The sequence below is a fragment of the Hypomesus nipponensis genome, chromosome 12 (assembly GCF_054491055.1).
Source record: "Hypomesus nipponensis isolate SF chromosome 12, ASM5449105v1, whole genome shotgun sequence".
NCBI classification, from domain to species: Eukaryota; Metazoa; Chordata; class Actinopteri; order Osmeriformes; family Osmeridae; genus Hypomesus; species Hypomesus nipponensis.
Genome location: NC_140372.1, coordinates 13,203,880 through 13,223,485, shown reverse-complemented (window position 1 = coordinate 13,223,485; position 19,606 = coordinate 13,203,880). Strand labels below are relative to the sequence as shown.

General features: G+C 47.5%; 2 protein-coding genes across 2 annotated transcripts; both read right to left on the bottom strand.

The window, feature by feature from the left end:
• Window positions 1–367: 367 nt before the first annotated feature.
• ubac2 (UBA domain containing 2) lies at window positions 368–5,171 on the bottom strand. The gene is made up of 9 exons (XM_084667771.1): window positions 5,012–5,171; window positions 4,339–4,463; window positions 4,127–4,246; window positions 3,757–3,863; window positions 3,516–3,639; window positions 3,361–3,408; window positions 3,026–3,271; window positions 2,277–2,396; window positions 368–2,031 (listed from the first exon to the last, which is right to left on the bottom strand). Exons 1-9 carry the CDS (start codon window positions 5,040–5,042, stop codon window positions 1,924–1,926), a joined length of 1,029 nt encoding a protein of 342 aa, XP_084523897.1. The 5' UTR covers window positions 5,043–5,171; the 3' UTR covers window positions 368–1,923.
• A 7,246-nt stretch (window positions 5,172–12,417) lies between these two features.
• On the bottom strand, window positions 12,418–19,569 carry klf5a (Kruppel like factor 5a). The gene is made up of 4 exons (XM_084667768.1): window positions 18,452–19,569; window positions 15,753–16,803; window positions 14,785–14,844; window positions 12,418–13,614 (listed from the first exon to the last, which is right to left on the bottom strand). The coding sequence occupies exons 1-4, from the start codon at window positions 18,626–18,628 to the stop codon at window positions 13,436–13,438; spliced, it is 1,467 nt and encodes a 488-aa protein (XP_084523894.1). The 5' UTR covers window positions 18,629–19,569; the 3' UTR covers window positions 12,418–13,435.
• Window positions 19,570–19,606: the final 37 nt, after the last annotated feature.

Below are 19,606 nucleotides of genomic sequence, written 5' to 3'. Positions count from 1 at the left end.
TATAAGATCGAAACAGTGTGTTGGTCCGCACCAGGCCCCATCATCTCAAGAACCAACATCAAAACAACACGATTTAATCAGAGTGACGAGACCACAGCCAAATGAGACTGACACTACGTTAACAGAAACCGACATGACACACACTTCTCATTTCTGGGGGGTAGACTATTCCAGAAAGTTAACCCACCAGCTGATTTTGCAGCAACCTCCTGGCAATGTTTCTACAACACTGGCTGTCATATAAGGAATTAAATTACCCGGGTATGTTACATAACCTGATTTCTGGAATACCCCCCTGGTGTATTAGTCAGTGTGTAAATGTTTTGCAGTGTTATCTTTTGACAAACAGCAACACGTAGTAAGAGAATGAGAGGTAGGTAGGCGTTCTTTTTATTGGATACAAGTCTTCCATTTAGCTTGCACCTTCTAACTAAGTTCATACTCACATGAGTAACTCACAGCTTCCATCAGGTCTTTGCAACTGTCACTCAGAGCATGTCGTACTAGACTACAACCTTGGAGGGATTCATCAACTCCACAGGTTAGAGCAGTTGATTCCACACTGTAAATGAGACCACAGTACCCACCAGACACAAATATTGATTATGGATTATTATTTTCAATAGTGGTTACAAGTCAACGAATACAGGACGAAAGTCCTGTGGTTATTCAAAATAATCAAAAATGTTTTCATAAATAGGATTTCATCCTCAGATAACTTAATTCCACTGTGAAATCATATAATTCAGTCCAATAGTCAATTTGGACAGCTGCACTGGCACAGACATGCACACGCGCATGCGCGCTCGCACACACACACACACACACACAATACAATAGAAGTCGTTCAGCTTTCCTTATATGCATTCATTCTTAATCTTTCAGTGAAAACACTAACATATCCAGAACATTATGAGTATATGTTTTTTCCCCACAAAATGCAGTATTGAGGTGTTCTCCATATAGGCCATCCATACTATGGGAATACCTAATGTGACACTTACTAAAACAACACTTCCTCAGCCTTCCCTATAAGGCTTTGGGTTAAGTGGACAGGGAAGGACATTGTAGAACTGAGAGAAACGTGGTTGGGGCTGGCAGCTGTGTTTATGTGTGTGTTTTGCATGTGGTGTATGTGTAGCCAAGCTGAATTGGTTGAACCGTGCCTCAGCACACATACTGCCCACCCACACCATCCAATGTGGGTAGCGTCGTTGGCTAAAGTGGTGTTTCTGAAAGGTGGCCGTTGCTTGAGGGAGTCAGCGGACCCTAAGTCAAACCCGGCTGTGGCAAGTGAGGAAGATACTGCAGAGCAACGAGATGACACCTGTGACAAGCCTTGTGTGTGAAAATAGCTCAGTTGAAAGGTCACACACCAGTAGTGTGAGTGTCTGTGTGAGAGATAACTAACCAGGGTGATGCAATATCATACTACTAGCCCTTAGTCTTATCCCCCCCCCCCCCCCGAGGGGTGGGGCCTCATCGTAGGCTGGACCTAAGCCACACTTCTTCCAGGAAGTCCTCTGGTTGAGGCTGCCTCTTTCAGGAAGTGCTGCGCCTCTTTCAGGAAGGATTTAAGACCGCTGTACCTCCTCTCGCCTAGTGTGAGTTCACATGTAGTCCACCTCTGTATAAGAGATGTATTGTCTAGTCCTTTCTTCTTCAAGTGGGCAGGCTCCTATTGGCTCCTTCTAACTCTGTTGCTGGGTAGAAGTAAAGGTTCCCCAACCTCTCATCTCTAGTCTGTAGTCACCAACTTCCTGCTTACAGCCATATTGGTTTGGGGTGAGGGAACCTCCAATGGATAGTTCTGCTCTAGCCAGCGGGGACTAGGAAACCCGACAAGGTCATCTGTTCTTCCTTCTCCACCTCCATCTCTCTCTCGGCCCTCCTCAATCCCTCATTCCACGTCCTCCCGAATGGTTAGTGCTGCAAAAGGAAGTTGGTTGCTATGTTGATGTCGTTGTTGGAAGCTCTGAGAGCTTCTTGGGCAGCAGGCCTGGAAAAGCCCATCTCCATCAATCTGGTAATCTGGGGCACACACACACACAAAAACAAGGGGGGGTTAGTGGGATTACAGGAAACAGTCACAGCAGGAAATCATACTCATGTATGTTTTATAACGTTCTGTTTGTCTGTTTCGTCCAATCCTTTGTCTTTATATTTTACTGTTGTCTTGTTTGCTTGTCCTCACACTTGTAAAGCGACGTTGGGTATTTAGAAAAGCACTATAAAAAAATGAATTATTATTATCATCTATGCACATACACACACACCTGGTCTTCTGCTATGGGTGTGTTGTCTACAGGAGCCTGGGGCGAGGGGTGAGGCTGGGCAGGGGGGCGGTTCTGTCCTCTGAGACGCAGCGAGGGGAAGAACCAGTTCAGTAGGCCAGCCTGGACACACACACAGACCAGGACAGGAATTCAGACTCTCCAATAACCCTTGTCCACCAACGCATTTTGGGTGCTGGTTCGGAGCCAGTGCTTAATCTCAAACCAGGCCTTTCTCTTTCGACAGCCAAAGAACCGGCTCCGAACTAGGGAAATCATAAGTCACAAGTCATAATCCTATCAAATGAGTGAAATGACAAACACAAATGTTACATTTGTTAAAATGTTATGAGCTATATAGGCTATTGAGCCTATATTTAACACAAATGTAATACACAAGCACTATACAGCAAAAGTTTATAAAATGTTGCGCTGATAATGCCAGTGTTGTCATACTGATTGATAAACAGCCTTTGTGTTTGGCGGTGCCGCGCTAGCGTTGCTGGGAACGATGAGACATATACAGTGACATAAAGACTTGGCTCTATGGTGGCTCTCTAGCCAGTGGAAAAGCAAACCGGTTTGTTATTTAGAAGGCTCGCAAATTGAACCAGCTCCGAACCGGCTCTAGCTCCAGCTACGGGTTCACTTTTTCACTGGTGGAAAGGGGGTACAAGTGTTGCAGACTGGTTCAATGGCAGTGCTGAATCACAGGGTCTCCATCTCCGATGTCTTTACAGTTTGGTGGGTACCTGAGGTTGCGGGGGATTCCTGGTGTGGTTGAACTGAGCCAGGAGCAGCTGTTGGTCCAGAAGGTCCATCCTCTGCTGCCTCTGGATGTCCAAGGTGGCCCCCATCCCCAAGGGCGTCTCCTGGGGGGGCTGGGGGCCGGAGAACACGGGCTCCAAGAGGAACCCCCCCACACGGGACAGCCAGGAGGGGACAAAAAGGACCCGCTGGATCCCCAGGACATTACAATGGTACAGACCTCCAGAGATCTGGAGGGAACACACACGGAGAACATTGGAGAACACTAGAACTTTACAGAATGTAGGTAGGTGGTTGGTATGTGATACTCTCATCTTACCAGGCCACTGAGAGCTACCAGCCACATGAAGGGACTTGATGTCAGCAACTGAAAGAGGGAAGTAAAAGAGAGAGAGGGATATATAATTGAATGCACTCATTGAATTGAATGCTACCTTCTTGTATGTCTATAAACCAAAGTCTGTAGCAATCTACCTGAAGGCCTATGATGTAGACCAGCGACTTGTTAGTGATAGAGATATGCCCCAGCAGCTGGGTGACAGGAACTCTGGGGATGGAGCAGTAGAAAGGCACGTAGAGGGCGAACACAGGGGACAAGCTACGGAGAAAGGTATGGAAGACAGCGATGAGGGGGAGGAATCAACGAGGCTTGGATGAAGAGTGCAAGGGAAGAGAGTAGGAGTCTCCACAGTGACAGCCCTCCATTTGTACTCACAGTCCTGATGGTAGCTCCTCCACCTGGTGACCAAACAGGAAGTGGACAGCCCCCGCCAACAGGAAGTCAGCAAAGGCAGACAGGATCCAGGTCCCAAACAGGAAAGACTGTAAGGATAGAGACAGCACCACCAATTACTTATGATATTGAATATGAATACGAGTGAATGTTTTGTGACAACATTGTGGGCCACACTGGAAATGTTTAAGCCTTTCCTGTCCTGCCCTGCCCTCTTTGAACAAAGCATCTTCATTATGTATGGTTTCTGAATCCTGAATAAAAACCATCTCTATCAGTGAGCATTGCAGCTCCATTCCGAACCACCAATGCTACACAAGCAGACAGACAGAGGAGGCCAGAGGGAACGTACAGCGAATTTTCTGCTTCCAAACCTCCTTTCAAAAATACGGAAGTTGTAGTAGAGAAGACTGCAGCAAAAGGTGTCCTTCAGGTCTAGACAGATTAGACGACCACAGGCCATCCTCCACACCTGGGGTGACACACACACAAACACAGGGCAGAGAGAGGAGGGTTACAAAAACACATAGGTCATACAGAGATGAGGCGTACACACACACACACCTGTTGATCCTGTTTGATTGCCTCTAGGTTGTAGGCAAATAGTCCGTGATACTGGGGCAGTAGCGTCAGCAACACCGTCAGACCACTTAACACCATTAGAAGGCCCTTGGACAGCGGTGCTTTGTCTGAGTAACACAACACATGAACCAATAGTTAAGTTAACAAGGTAGCCTAGGTAAGTAAGAAACGTTTATGCTAGCTACTAGACAGTACGGCAGCTGTATTTATTGGTCCGAAGGCTTGATCATACTGAGCTACTGAAGATTTACGAATAGCTAATATGGATCATTAATTAATAATATAATAGTGCAATTATTGGGTTAGCTTTGAAGTGTTAGCTTTGCGATCCTATTAATGAAATAAAATGAACGATGACATGAAGATGGAAGATTGCTGCTACCTGTCAATTTCTAGCTAGCTACCTATAGGCTAGCTATAGCTAGCTTTTCATCATGGATACTTCAAATACATTGTACTTCTATCATATAGACATGATCAAACGAACTTAAATAATGTGACTGTATCATTTAAACCCCAAATCGATATCTGGTTAGGCTACCTCATTTCACAGGGAATGAATGACAGTGCAAAGGTATAAGATAGCAGCAACCAGAATGCCTGGACATTGAAACGTGAAGTAAATTTGCAAATAACATCAGCTGCTGCTACTTACAAAGCCCCCGGGAACCGGTGGTCGTGAACATGATGCAGATCTCAGAATAAAGACGCTTTGCCGCGATCTAAGGCACAGGGGACTCAAAACTACTAGGGAAACTTAAAAAATAAATACTCATGGTTGACAGCGACAAGGAGCACAGAGACAACGCACCTACGGTGGTTGATGTAGCCCAATTTGTATTCGTCGTGTCAAAATTAAACGGAGGGAACGATTTATGAAATACGGATGTTTTGGCACAGTTATTTTATTTATTTTACTCAGCTTTACGACAGTAATAGTCAAAAAACACACAATGAATTGGCGTTATTGCTATTGGTGTCTTCTGTGACTAAAATAAACTGGATCTACTATCCTTGTCGACTAGGGGGCAGCAGATTACCTATTAGGTCACGGATTACGAGCTGTGATCTTTACAGGCTCAAGGAGAACTGTAAGTGATACTGGCTCCTCACCTCCCCAACTCTCCTCCTTTCCTCTCCTCCACTCTGCTCTCTACTCCCCAACTCTCCTCTCCAACTATCTCTCCTCTCCTGTTTTCTCCCCTACCTCTTGGGCTTCAGTATAAACAAGGGGTTCAGTTGGAGCAGAACAGAACGGGCCCCTGGCTGCTCACACACTGTTATGGTTTATTGACATGGCATCCCTGAGAGAGAGACAGAGAGAGAGAGAGAGAGAGACAGAGAGAGAGAGAGAGAGAGAGAGAGAGAGAGAGAGAGAGAGAGAGAGAGAGAGAGAAGAAGTACAGAAAATTGTTCTTTATTTCCTTTGGCACAGGTCCCAGCTTCACCTCCACCTCCCCTCCGCCCTCTCTCCCTCCAACTCTTTTGTCTTCATGTGTCAAGTCTTTCATGTACGATGAAATAGTTATGCTGTGGTTTAAGGTGTGTTTCATACTCTCTAAGTACATATGACGAATATGACAGGACTGGTGAGAAACAAATAGATGAAGAGAGGTAGAGAGTCAGAGAGGGAGAGACAGGGAGGCAGAACATGTAGAATTAGAGAGGGAGGATGACAGGCCGGTTTTGTGTCTAATGAGGGAAATCTTTCACACGTTTACGAGCCCTCTGTCTCCACCATGTCTCTACGTAAGTGTTAGACTGTGTGTGTGTGTGTGTGTTTGTGTGTGTGTGTGTGTATGTCCATGCCCCTTACACACTCCTTACCAATACATTAGGGCGGACCCACACAACCTAGCTAGGCTATTAACCCTTAATCTACCTTTGACAGAACTGGTGATCTTGTTTTACAACTTGCCTTTCAAGCCAAGCTCTGACTCAATGGCAGTCTTCAGTACATGAAGAAACTTGAAGATTTGCTGTCATTGTATTTGTATTTGCGTGTGAGTGTGTGTGTACAAGAGAGGGAGAGAGAGAATAAAGAAAAGAATGTCAGTTTGTTTAGGCAGAAGCTGCAGAGATATTCCAAAAACAACACAGGGAATGTTATTAGAAGCAGTTGTGATTCTCTCTTTACCCGCACACACACACGCACACACACACACATACACAAGCACACACACATACACAAGCACACAAACAAGGACACGCATACACACATGCATGCCCCCCCCCCAACACACGCACACGTAAATTTCAGTTGTCCCACAGTAGACATTGTCCTGTCCAGATCCAATACAGAAAGCCTATACAATGTATCCACATGATCTGGTCCGTCTGGTTAAGCATGCCCGCCTCTCTCGATCCAACTAATCCTATTGCACACATACAGCATATTTTTCATTCATTGAATCATTGTTTACTATACTTCAGAAGGAGTGCTGGATTTAAAGGATGTCTCAGTTACAGTTCACCTGTGTGGGAACTGTTTAGCTGGCTGTGGGAACGTCAGCGTGATTGCTTCAGTAAAAAGAGCAGACATTATGTCTCCGGTATTTTGACTCGTCGGCACTCATGTGTTAGAAGATGGCAAAGTCTCCTTAATGTCAGTGACATTAACTACATTGTGTTCAGCGGTGACGGATGTTAATTATGGGATGCCTTGACTCTGCATGAATGAGGGGAGAAGTCCTCTTGTAAATATTTGCTTATGAGCAGCGAACGATTTAAAGAGAGATGGAACACGCAAGAAAGAGAAAGAGAAAAGAAGGGAGTTTGAAAGAGAGAGAGAGAGCATAAATATGTATGACTGTATGTGCATGAGTATGCATGCGCACACGTGAGTATGCATGCGCACGCGTGAGTATGCATGCGCACACATTTGTAGTTGTACATGTCTGCTTGTATGTATGTATATATATGTATATATATACACATATATATACTGTGTTGTACTGTAGAGTATGTTTGCTTTGGAAACATTTGAATGATCTCTTGACATGCCAATAAAGGTCTTGAAATGGAATCGAATAAGGAAAAGAGAGAGTGAACTCATCGGAAATCAGCTCCACATGCTGGCTCTTGAATATGTGGGTTTCCCCCATCCTTTGTCCCTCCTTATCGCTCTCTCTGTCTTTGTCTCTCGTTGTTCTAACAGAAAGGTGTAAAGGAATGAAATGAGCTGTTGTGATCCGATGGTCAGACTCATTTCAGTTGAACTCATGGGTGAAGTCACGGTGAGGGCTGGTTGTTGTCAGCGTGTGTGTCTGTAAGTGTGTGTGTCACACCTCCCTGTCATATTTCCTGATGGTCAGGTTAGCGGTGACTCAACACATCTCTGTCTCTGTCCCTCTCTCCATGGTATGCGGAGGGAGATATTTGTATTGTTCGTGGATGTTTTTGTATTTCTTTCATGTGTGTGTGTGTGTGTTTTTTTGTCCTTTCTGAACAATGTCGCTACATGCCATTTTTTGTCCAGTCTGTGCTGTCCTTGAAGGAACCATAAAAATGTAAAAAAAAATCTCTCTTCCTCTCTCTCCCACCCTCTCTCTTTATCTCTGTTCACATGTCATATTCCGAAACGTTGACATTCCGAAAAGTTCTGTTCTGAAGAACTCAGTGGAAGCCTGTGGAAGCTTGAAGTGACAGGTGTGTGACGGCGTGCTGGTCATTCCATGCACAGCTGTATATAGAATGGAAACTGAGGTCGTCATTAGAGGTCAGAGGTCAGAGGCACCTTCTAGATCATCATCAGATGACCATCTGTGAGATATCAACCCTCCTACACACAAACATACACACACACACACTCTCACATCCCTCCTCCTACGCAGGTCAGAGGAACAATGAAGTTCTGTGTTATTATATGATGGTAGTGTGTCTCAGAGGAACCATTAGAGGGTCTGTTATGAATACTGGTCTTCATAAAGAGTGGCCAGGAGAACTATCATCAACACCCAGCTGTCTTGAAGGAGAGGAGAGAAGTGTAGGGAAAATGAGAGGAGAGCGGGGAGAGGAGAGTGGGAGGGGGGGGGTGCGTGTTTTTGATCTATTGTTTGACAAAAAATGGAGACCACCTCTGTGTTTGTGTGTATGTGTGTGTGTGTGTGTGTGTGTGTAAGAGACAGAGGGAAAGAGAGTTGTGTTAGTGTGTGTAGGTGTGTGGGGTATTTTTGCATTGAACAGGGGGATTGAAGCATGAGAAATGTGGAAAGATGAAATCATGAGAGGAACCCCAGGGAGGGGAGGAGGAGAGGAGGAAAGGGAGCTGGAGTAGAATATGGGCATCAGGGAAAGGGACATTTGTATGTCGCTTTGGATGAAAGTGTTACAAATGAATAAAATGTCAAATACAAAATGGAAGTTAAAAAAGTCCAACGAGAGGAGGGGGGGGGGGGTAAGTGGGGTCTGGATGAGGAGAGGGCAGGTGAGTTAAGGAGGGCAGGAGGGGATGAGGGGAGGAGGAGAGGAGGGGGAGGAGAGTGAGGGCTGGGGGGGGGGGGGGCAGGGGGAAGGGAGGAGAGACGAAGTATCAAGGAGGGGGTGGGAACTCCAGGGTATTCTGGTATGGTTGTCCACCCTCGCAACCCAATTAAACTCATGTTGCATGGGATGCATTACCGCAGCATGGCCCCCGTTATCAAACACAGCTTGTCTTCATGTGTGCAGGCGTGTGTGGCTGTGCGTCTGCGTGTGTGCCTTCTCCAATCGTCTCAGTGTTTGCCAATTGACCTTTGCAGGTCTTGTCACGAACCAGGTGTATAACTCAGGTGTAGCCCAGCTACAATTTAGGTAAATTACAGATGGAAAATCACATGCTTTCGGTGACCCATACAAACTGGATCGCCATCTCTCTTTGTTCTCCATTTTTCTCTCTCTGTCTCTCTTTCTCTTTCCCTCACGCCCTTCTCTACTCCTCCTCCCCACCCTCTCTACTGTCCTTCCAGTTTTATTGCTAACTCAGGGCGTCGGTGCCAGACAGGAAACTACAATAAGGTGACTCTGGGAGAATGTGCCTCTCAGTTTTCTTTACAGAAAAATACAGCAAGCATGACAGACACAACACACACATGGAAATCGACATACCTACACACAAACATGCATAAACAAACACAGACTTGAACAGGCACACACACACAGGTCTTGCACACTCGCACATACACACACACACACACACATAAACACACCCAGACATGCGCACACACACACACACACACACACACACTCAAGTACAGAAAGCTTCATCCCCACGGCTCCAGTCCTGGCCTCCGAGCCATGGTCTGGACACCAGCCAGTCACAGTTTGGCCTGAGGCGTCAGCTAAGCTAATAATGGAACAGGATTAGAGTTGGCAGTGACCTATGCGAGATCTGCGAGAGCTGCGTGATGAATCTGTGCTGTTTGTCCTGCTAGAACGAGTCCCATCTTCCTCTTATTGTGACTTAACCAGGCAGCATGTGTCCTCCACCTCTGCCTCAATCAAACATGGCTGATCTCCCGAGACAGCAGACTTACCTGAGATTAGTGACACGCACGTGAAAGTAACTGTAATTCTCACCTGGACCATGTAAGCTGTCACTCCCATTATTAGTGCCAGTAGACATTAGTGTGTGTGTGTGTGTTTGTGGTGTATGTGTGTGTGTGTGTTTGTGGTGTATGTGTGTGTGTGTGTTTGTGGTGTATGTGTGTGTGTGTCATAAAATCGGATTTTTAAAAGGGCATAGAAAGGGGAGTTCTGTTTGTAGAGGGAGGTGGTATCTGATATGAAAGTAAGTATTGAGCAACAAGTTAAGGTATTTGTGTGTGGGGTGGTAAGGGTGTGTGTGTGCGTGTGTGTGTGTGTGTGTATGTGTGTGTGTGTAGGCAAGAAAGGGAGACAGAGAGTGAGAAGGATATATTGTGTGTGTGTGCGTGTGTGTGTGTGTGTGTGTGTAAAACAGAGAGAGAGAGACAGAGAGTGTGGGTGCTAAATCACCTTCCTCTATTGATAAGGATTCAAAACATTTCACCACTCCAGATCAATAGAGTATGGTTCTTACTCAAATGTGAGCACACAAACTGTCCAGATTAGTGGTTTACAGACATATTTACAGAGACATTATCTGATGGCCAAAAGAGTAATTCGTTTGTACTTTGAGCTCAATGTATATTCATGTAGTTCCACATGGAGAATGTTGTTTGGTGCTTCGTTGCAATAAACTTGTCTAATTATTGTTGAACTTGTCAGTAAGTGTTAAGGTCAATAACAAGATAATCCCTGGTGTTGGATTCTTGGAAAAGCCCCTGTTTCTTGGAGAAGAGAGTACATTTACATTACATTTAGTCATTTAGCAGACGCTCTTAGCCAGAGCGACTTACAGTAAGTACAGGGACATTCCCCTGAGGCAAGAAGGGTGAAGTGCCTTCCCTTGAAATGACACAACGTCATTTCGCACGGCCGGGAATGGAACTGGCGACCTTCAGATTACTAGCCCGATTCCCTAACCGCTCAGCCACCTGAGTCTCTGTATTGTATCATTTGTTAGTCTGTCCAGGGTCCCCTATTGTTGCTGAGTGGGTGGTCTGGACTGAGAGAGCACTGGAAAGCTCACACCAACACACACACACACACACACACACACAGAGACACACACACACAGAGACACACAGCACTACAAACATCCCACTGACACAGCCAGAGAGAGCCAGGAAGCCTTCTTCCAGATGTGTGACATTAATTACTTGAACCTAAACATGAACCGGTAGCTCTCACTGTGTGTGTGTTGTCGTGCATGTGATTGAGAGAGAGAGATATAGGTTTTTATGGTGTGTGTGTGTGTGTGTGTGTGTGTTGGGTGTGTGAACGAGAGAGAGAGAGAGAATGTGAGGAATCGTTTTTTTATGGTATGTTATAATGCTGTTTAAAAGCATTAGTTAAACCAGTGAGAAAGTCCAACCACAAAGTATGTTCCTCAGGACAGTATTCCTGTCAGGCCAGGAGGGAGTTGACCTGCTCCTGCACTAACTGAGAACATTCTCAATGACTCAGATTTTCAAAATGCTCTGAAGAAGAAAAAGGATTCATCATTTCATAAAGATCCCTTTCTCCCTCGATCTTCTTCCGCCACTTCAAATCCCCCCTTAATCTGTCATGTTCTTCCTCCTCTTCTCTCTCTCCATCCACCCCCATCTCTCTCCCTGCCTCCCTCTCTCCTTCCTCTCCTTCCTCTCCTACGCTCCTCCGTGCTGTCGCCCAGCCCTCGTGTCAGGAAGCCCAGGGGTAGTCAGCTCTGATTGATCCAGGATGGGATCAGCAGGTTATGAGAACATTCTGCCGTTTCCACCTCCGACCCCCGACCTCCGGGGGTGGTAGGCTCCCTGTACATTCAAACAATACCTCCGGACCGGCCCACTGTGGGGGTGAGAGGGGGATTCATTTAATGGAGAGAGCGAAAAGGAGGAGAGGTGTAGGAGGATGTCTCAGGAGAGAGGAAGTCTCTGATTGGGTCCTGCCGGAGATCCTATTGTTTATATTGCATTTCTCTCTCTCTCTTTCTCTCCATCAGTCTTTCCTTCTCTCTCTCCTTCTTTTTCTCCTACTCCTTTTCTTAAGCTCCTTTTTACGTCTCTCTTCTGACATCTGAGGTGTATTACATCCAGTCAGGGTCAAGCTTATGATTCAAACCAAGAACATATGTTGTGTGTGAGTGTAAGAGTTTGTGTGTGTGTGTGTGTGTATAAGGGGAGGGGGAATTCCCCATCTTTCACTCTACTGAAGGATGGAAGGAGAATTTGTTTTTGTTTTTCATTGTTCCCTGATCTGATATCACACAGAACACTGTTGTTGCTCAGCATGGCTCCTCAAATCCCTCAGAGGAGAGAGAGAGAAGAGGTCATTCATCTCGAACAGCGCACACTTGAACGAATACTGAACATCACTTTTCCTGGACAGACCGTTGTGTCTGTCCTTAGATTTACAACACCCACCTGAACCCGTTTGTCTGTCTCTGAGTAACTCAGCTCTGTGGAGTAACTAGAGAACTTGCTAGTGAGATGGTGACGAACCAAACACAAGCCAACAAACTGGAAAGTCAACTTGATTTTATTAAGATTTATTTAACTCAGTTGAATTACACAACTATTGTCTTTGAGAGATTATTTTTCTTTTAACAAGTGGAATCTACAAATAACTGGTTCAATTTTGTAATTACAATAAAAAACAATAGCATCAAAATATCTTTTGCAAAAAAAATATAAACTCAATCACTTTGGATGCAGGGCGGTTTATACATTTGCCCGTTTGTTACAAAAAAATAGGAGAAAAAGACAAAAAGAAACAAAAAACATAAACAAATCAAGCCAGATGCTTTTACGTATTTACATATTTACATTAAGGCATTTCAGTTGGAGAGAGAGCGGAGAAGATCACAGCCCACCTCACTAGCACGAGCCAATAAATAGGAAGAGCTGAACACAACCGCAAGTACAGTAATACACCCTGTATGTTCTAGAAATGAAGAGTCCTGAACTCTAGGCTCATCTCTTGTCTGTCTGACGACTTCTGTGTTCTAGAATGAGTCCTCTGTTCAAGTTTGAATGGTGCGAGTCAAAACACTGTGTCCATTCTAGTCCCAACCTACTTCCTAAGAGAAGGAAGAGGAGCATGCAGTTCATGGGTAATGATGAAGATGGCGATCGCAGTGCTCTCGGTATCAGATGAGCCTAATCACATCTTTTGACGAGTTCTAGTGCAAATTAAGAGATTGTCACAATCCTGTTTGTCATTTCGGTTCAACAAACATGGAGGCGTGAACAGGCGTCTCTGTAGGGGTGCTGGGTCAAGTGCTTTCTGTGTGTGTAGGTCAGTGAATGAAATAGTGCTGTTATCTACCTGCAAGTGTGCGTGTGTGTGTGTGTGTGTGTGTGTATATATGTGTGTGTGTGTGTGTGTGTGGGTGATTCCTGTAGGGTGTGGTTCTGGTTAAAGGGTTGACATCCCTGTCATCCCCAGACTGGTATCTTGCTGAACCTGTCTACTAACCATGTACCAACACGATGTTAGGTGAATGGTTAAACGGTAGGAGTGTGTGTGTGTGTGTGTGCTAGTTCTGGTGTCTCTTCATGTGCAGGGCCAGATGGTCGGAACGCGAGAAGCTACGGCTACACACGGAGCACTGGAAGGGCTTGGCGCCCGTGTGCTTCCTGTAGTGACGGGTGAGCTCATCCGAACGCGCAAACCGCCAATCACAGCCCTCCCAGGTGCACCTGTATGGCTTCTCACCTGGAGGAGAGGAGATGAGGGGGTGAGGGGGTGAGGGGATGAGGGGGTGAGGGGATGAGGTGAGAGAAGAGGAAGAGAGGAGGAGAGAGGAGTAGAGAAAGGGAGAACGGGTTACCATGGGGCCAGACCAGCAGAGCTACACCTTGGCCTTCATTCAGCTCGCCGTTTCATCCAGTACATGTGCAAGAGAGAATTAGAAGAGATAGGGAGAAGTGGGTTTTTGTGCCCATTGGGGGTACAAACACTCCCCACACATGGAAACACACACAACGTTCTCAACCTCTCAGATAATGGATGTTGATGGACCCCAAAGGAGAAAGACCAGATGCATTAGCATCCATACTGCAGACAGAGATGTGTGTGTGTGTATATATGTGTGTTTGGACGCACATGTACACGCCTATTTTCACACACGGACACATACACACACATTGGGAGGTGTACATCTGCAGATCAAAGTACTGCTCGACACACCGTTGGAATTTGGAGATAATGTATCAAGTGAAGAATGTTGCTGTGGCTTGGCTGATAGCCTATCATTGCTGGTGTGAGGTGAGAAGCCACCGTGTAGACTAATGTGTTTATATACAACCCCTTTCCTCGAACAGCCAGCCTTTACTGAGGCTGGAGCGGAAGGCTACAAGTTGGAAGGTGGAGTTGGGAGGCGATGTGCGTGTGATCAGGGATAACATAAAGACGGTTCATACTTATTAGTCCAATTCAAACGAGTGTGTGTGTGTGTGTCTGGTCCAGCAGAGAAGCGAACATGCCCCAGCTGGCTACTTGTGCCGCCTGCAGCCCCGGAATACTCCCCCCCCCCGCCCCCCTCCCCCCCCTGCCCCCTCCACCCCCTCCCGCCCCCCCCCCCCCCAGCAACATATGCTGCTATTTCACGAGTCTCGGAGAGTGGATGGACGGCCATTATTACGTTACACGTTTACAGAGCTGACACACAACACACAGGAGGAAGAGGAGGGTGGGGGGCGAAGATAGGAGAGGAAGAAGGGGCCCATCTCACTGAGGAGCTGAGTCACATTGAACACGCTAACTAAGGGGGGGCGGAGCTGTAAGTGTGTCACCGCGGTGCCACACCACTGCCTAGCAACACCCCGTTGACAAATCAAAACAAGTGGGCGAGTGCCTGGGCCCACCAGGGGGGAATTGTCTTACCCGTGTGAGTCCTCAGGTGGGCCTTCAGGTGGGAGGATTTGGTGTACACCTTCTTACAGCCTGAGAGAGACAAAGAAGAAGAAGAGGAACAAGGAAGGGTTACCATGTTGGGTCAGTGATGTGGGTGGTTTCCCCCAAACACAGACAAGCTCTAGTAGATCCACACACAGGCTTGGAGTTGGAGGTAGCAGCTAACTTTCATGGGCTGGATCGAGTGATGTCCAAGAGGTATGACAAACCCTGCAGCCAGGAGACTGAGGAGGGGACTGGGGAGAGTCAGGCCTTCAAGACTGTGAGCGACTACACTAGACGCTGAGAGAGAGAGAGAGAGAGAGAGAGAGAGAGAGAGAGAGAGAGAGAGAGAGAGAGAGAGAGAGAGATAACAGAGAGAAAGAAAGGGCTAGGACTATGAGAGACAACGGAGAGAGAGCACAAAACAGAGACTCCTGTGCTCCGAGAGGCCAGTATAAACACGCCCAGCCGTCCTCCAGCCTACTATCCCACAATGCCACAGCCAGGGGCCATCTGGAGGCAGGGGGCAGGGAGGGAGTGCTGGTCTCCTGGAGAAAGATCTCTAATGGGAGATACACACAGTCTTTTGAGTGTGTGTGAGTGTGTGTTTTGCGTATTCGCTTTGATTTGCCCTGTCATTTGGAGAGGACTGACTCATATCAATCTGACAAGGCCCTGTATGTGTGTGTTTCGTCTATCCCTCTGGTTAAAAGCCTGTCTGTCTGTTGAATAATTTAACATGAGATCACTCTGCACTCAGAGTCGAACTGGGAAGTTGGGTACAGGACTCACACAAACACTGACAAGTCGACTTAATTGATGCATTAAGAAAGCATGCACAAAACAACACAATCAATAATTGATTACAGGGCAAACTTGACAAACAATAACGCCTTCATGCGTGTGCATTTGTGTGTGTGTGTGTGTGAGTGTGTGTGTGTGCGAGTGCTCCTGACCTGGAAAGTCACAGTGGTGTATCCTACGTTTCTCCAGGTCTGGGTTGGTCCTGCGGTTGTATCGTACAGGCATGGCCGAATGACCCTGGGCCTGGCCTGGAGCTGGGCTAGAGCCTGGGGCTGGAGTAGGGCCGGAAGCTGGCGGCCGGGCTGCGCTGCTGGGGGAGAGGCTGGGGATGTTGACAGCCAGCTTAGAGGCAATGGTGGCAGCGTAGGAGGGCGGCGGGGACAGGTTTAGCAGCAGCTCCGTCTGTCTGTTAGGGCTGCCTGGCTCTGAGCTGGGAGGTGAGGGGGGCAGGTAGGGGGCTGGAGCTTGCTGCTGTTGCTGCTGCTGCTGGAAGAACTGTGTGTGCGTGGGGGTGTGAGGGTGTGGGGGTGCTGGGGGTTGCGAGTGGCTGTAGTGCAGGCTGCTGTAAGACTTGCCAGTCAGTTGTCCCTGAGAGGCTAACTGAAGGTCGTGGAAGGTTGCCATCGGTGATGACCCCATGCGCTGGTGATGAGCATCTGTCTGGTTGCCGTGGTGATGCAGGGAGGCGGAGGACGAGTCCAGGTCCGCACTCAGCAGCTGGAACAGCGAACCGTCGTGGGCAGGAAGCTCAAACGAAGTCATTTCCTCCTTCACGTACACCTGCCCCGCCCCCGCCGGGTCACATGGCTCCTCGCTGCAGCCCGATTGGCTGAACACGCTTGTGAACTCCGGCAGGGCCGGCAAGGCCGGTGTCATGGCTGCCGAGGTTCCCGTAGCGATGGCGCCCACCCCGTTCCCAGGGCTGTGGTTGGGGGGGTGTTGGTGGGGGGAGTAGAGTGAGGAGGCCTCGGTCTTCACCTGGCTGTGGGGGGGGCGAGTGGGCCGACACAGCCCCATCCTCAGGTAGGCTAGGTCTGGCAGGAAGACGTTCATGTTGATGCTGTAGGGGGAGCAGGCCGGGGGGCCCTGGTCCTCGCTGAAGAACTGGTCCACCCCGGATGCACTGTCCCGCCTGGAGCTGGACAGCTCTGGGGGCGGCATCAGGACTTGTGGGGACAGGTACTTATCCAGCTCACACCTAACCTGGGGGGGAGAGAGACATAGAGAGAGAGAGAGAGAGAGAGAGAGAGAGAGAGAGAGAGAGAGAGAGAGAGACAGAGAGAGAGAGAGAGACAGACAGAGAAACAGAAAAAGAGAGGGAGAGAGGGAGAGAGAGAGAGAGAGAGAGAGAGAGAGAGAGAGAGAGAGAGAGAGAGAGAGAGAGAGAGAGAGAGAGATTTTGTGAGATAGCGTACGAGAGATTGTGTGTGTGAGAGAGAGAGATTTTGTGAGATAGCGTACGAGAGATTGTGAGAGAGTGAAAGGGTGTAAGAGAAAGAGAGAGTGTGAGAGATGGAAGGAAAGAGGCAGGGAGAGAAGCAGACAGGAAGGAAAACAAGATAAGGGTGAGCTCCAGATATACAATCAATGCTTTCTGATCTCAGAGTAGCCCATTCCTCTTTCTCTCTCTCTACAAAAGGGCACGATGGACATCGATTGTCTTTGAGATTGATGAATGGACGAATGGTGAGGGATCTATCAACCACACCCCTGGGCCCTTTTGAAATGACAAAGATTTTAGTTTATTCTAACCTGTGAATTTCTATCGACCTCCTACCACCGTAGGCCTAGCCGATATGTAATGTCCACAGTAAAGGTCAGATCATTCGACCAGAGCGTTTGTCACCGACACAACACACGGATGCTTGCGCCGGTCGCTCGAACTGTTTAATAGCCCAGTCACCACTAAAACATTTATCGAGTTGTCATCAATGAGCGGCCGCTACATTCCCCCTCTGCATGCAAACTGCTCTTCTCCTTTCCCTCCCACGAAGCTCTCCACAGCCGGTACCGGCGAAAGACTAGCGGGTGGAAACAGTGGAACCAGTGGAACAACCTGCCAAATATGTAATCTTCCTTTTCCTGCAAGTCTCGGGTCAAGATAGGCCATCTCACCCCTTCGACTTGTCGGAGAGACACATTGTTTATAACACATCGAAAGAGGCGTGGGATACTAATGCACAAGACTGTAAATTCCTAACTATAGTCTCATTCCTCCCACTGGTATTGTTAAGGGAGTATTAGAAGACAGTTGCGGGCCGCCACAGACGACACTGTCCTGAGCTTTCTGTTAGTCAGGCTTCTATTTCCATCGTTGCCATGGTCCAGCTGTTACATTAGGCCTACTCATGTATCTCGTTCACAAGTTCTTTCTTTTTTTATTATTAAGGGCTCGGCGGTGCCGGGACGTTTCTGGTCGGCCCGGGAGTAACGTGAGGGGGCGAGAGCGTCAGTTGTTGATGGAATGGAAGCCGGGAGACCAACTGCTCGCGAGCAACTGGCATCACATAGGAGCCCAGGAGAAGCACGCGCTGAAGAATGCGCTCCGCCAGACTATCCCGGGGCTTCCCGTTGCACGTCTTGACTGCTATTTACAAATCGTCAGATTTATCGCCCCGAATGATAACGACGAAGGCGGTGAAGCTTACTTGTTGTTCATTTATCATTAGTCTATCGTAAATCAAAGTTATTGTTTTGTCAAGCTTAGACATAGGCTATAGCCTACACTCGCGCACACACGACCCTGCCCCATACAGAAAAGCAGGTTTCCTACTGTGCCACTACCACGCCCATCCCTGAAATCACAGAGAATCACGGAGGGATAGTCTACAATCACAGAACCCGTTCATACCTGCGTATATTCGTTCGGTATCGTCCTGTCGGCTCCGGTGGCCTTGTTATCCAGTCCGAATAAATCAGAATCCTCCAGTTGGTACCCATCCGGTAGTGTCGGCTTGAGGAGCGCGTAGAACGTCTCATCCTGGCCCGGTCCCAGTCCGGTGCTCATCGTAATCATCGTCGCGGCCATCAACCACCAGTGTTTGCAAGAAATAACCGTCCGCTTGAAGCAATAGATAATAATCTTTATGTAATCTCAGAAAGCAGACGAGATTGAAGGGCGCACATAGGACGTAATGTGTTGGGCTACTGTCAGTCAGGTGTGTGTGTAGCGTGTCTACTCCACTTGTCCCTCTACCAGCTCCAGACAGTTTTGTATCCTCGGAGTAGAGGCGGGGCGTGGTACAGTAGAGAAGAGATGGAACGCCTATCGGGCTGTACCTTCAAAGGCTTCTATCCGTCACTCACGGTCACCGCCTCGACAACTAGACTACATTCAGATCATTGCAACACGATCATTGCCTGGCTAGTCCAGCTGTCCAAGTAAAGAATGTATTCATATCAAACTGAAAAGTGGGCGTGTTCAAAACATTTTTTTTTTCTTTTTTCAGGTGGATCAACTTTTCCTATGAGAAGTTGATCTTGCTGCCGGTAGTCTGAGACACCGCGCCTTCTGAAAAAATATATATCTTTGTAGCATTTCTGCCTTTACTATCTATTTTTGACAGAGATAAGTGTGTTTGAACTGGAAGTGCAGAAAATGTGGGGAGAGACGGAATAACATGCCGTAAGGTCCAGTGAGCCCCTGTTTGAGAGACAGAGCTTTAAATGGGAGCAACCAGCAATGGGAGGCCTAGACCGAATGACCCTTGCTGGACAGCTTACTCTACACCGGGCTCGCCAACACATGCGTCGGTGACGTTCCCGCCAGAGGCTAACGTTAATATGACACCGATAAGAACATCGAGGTATGCCAACCATTTCTATTTTTAAAGACATCTTGCGCCTAACAAATCAAAATGCGTTGGAGCTCTACGTGGTTGTTGGAACATCCATCAGCTGCCCGTTTAACTTTGGAAGACGGTGTTGATTAAATGTTAATAAGTATATGCATTTACACATTTGTCCCAATCTCCACAAACACGCTTTCACAACCACACATTCCTAC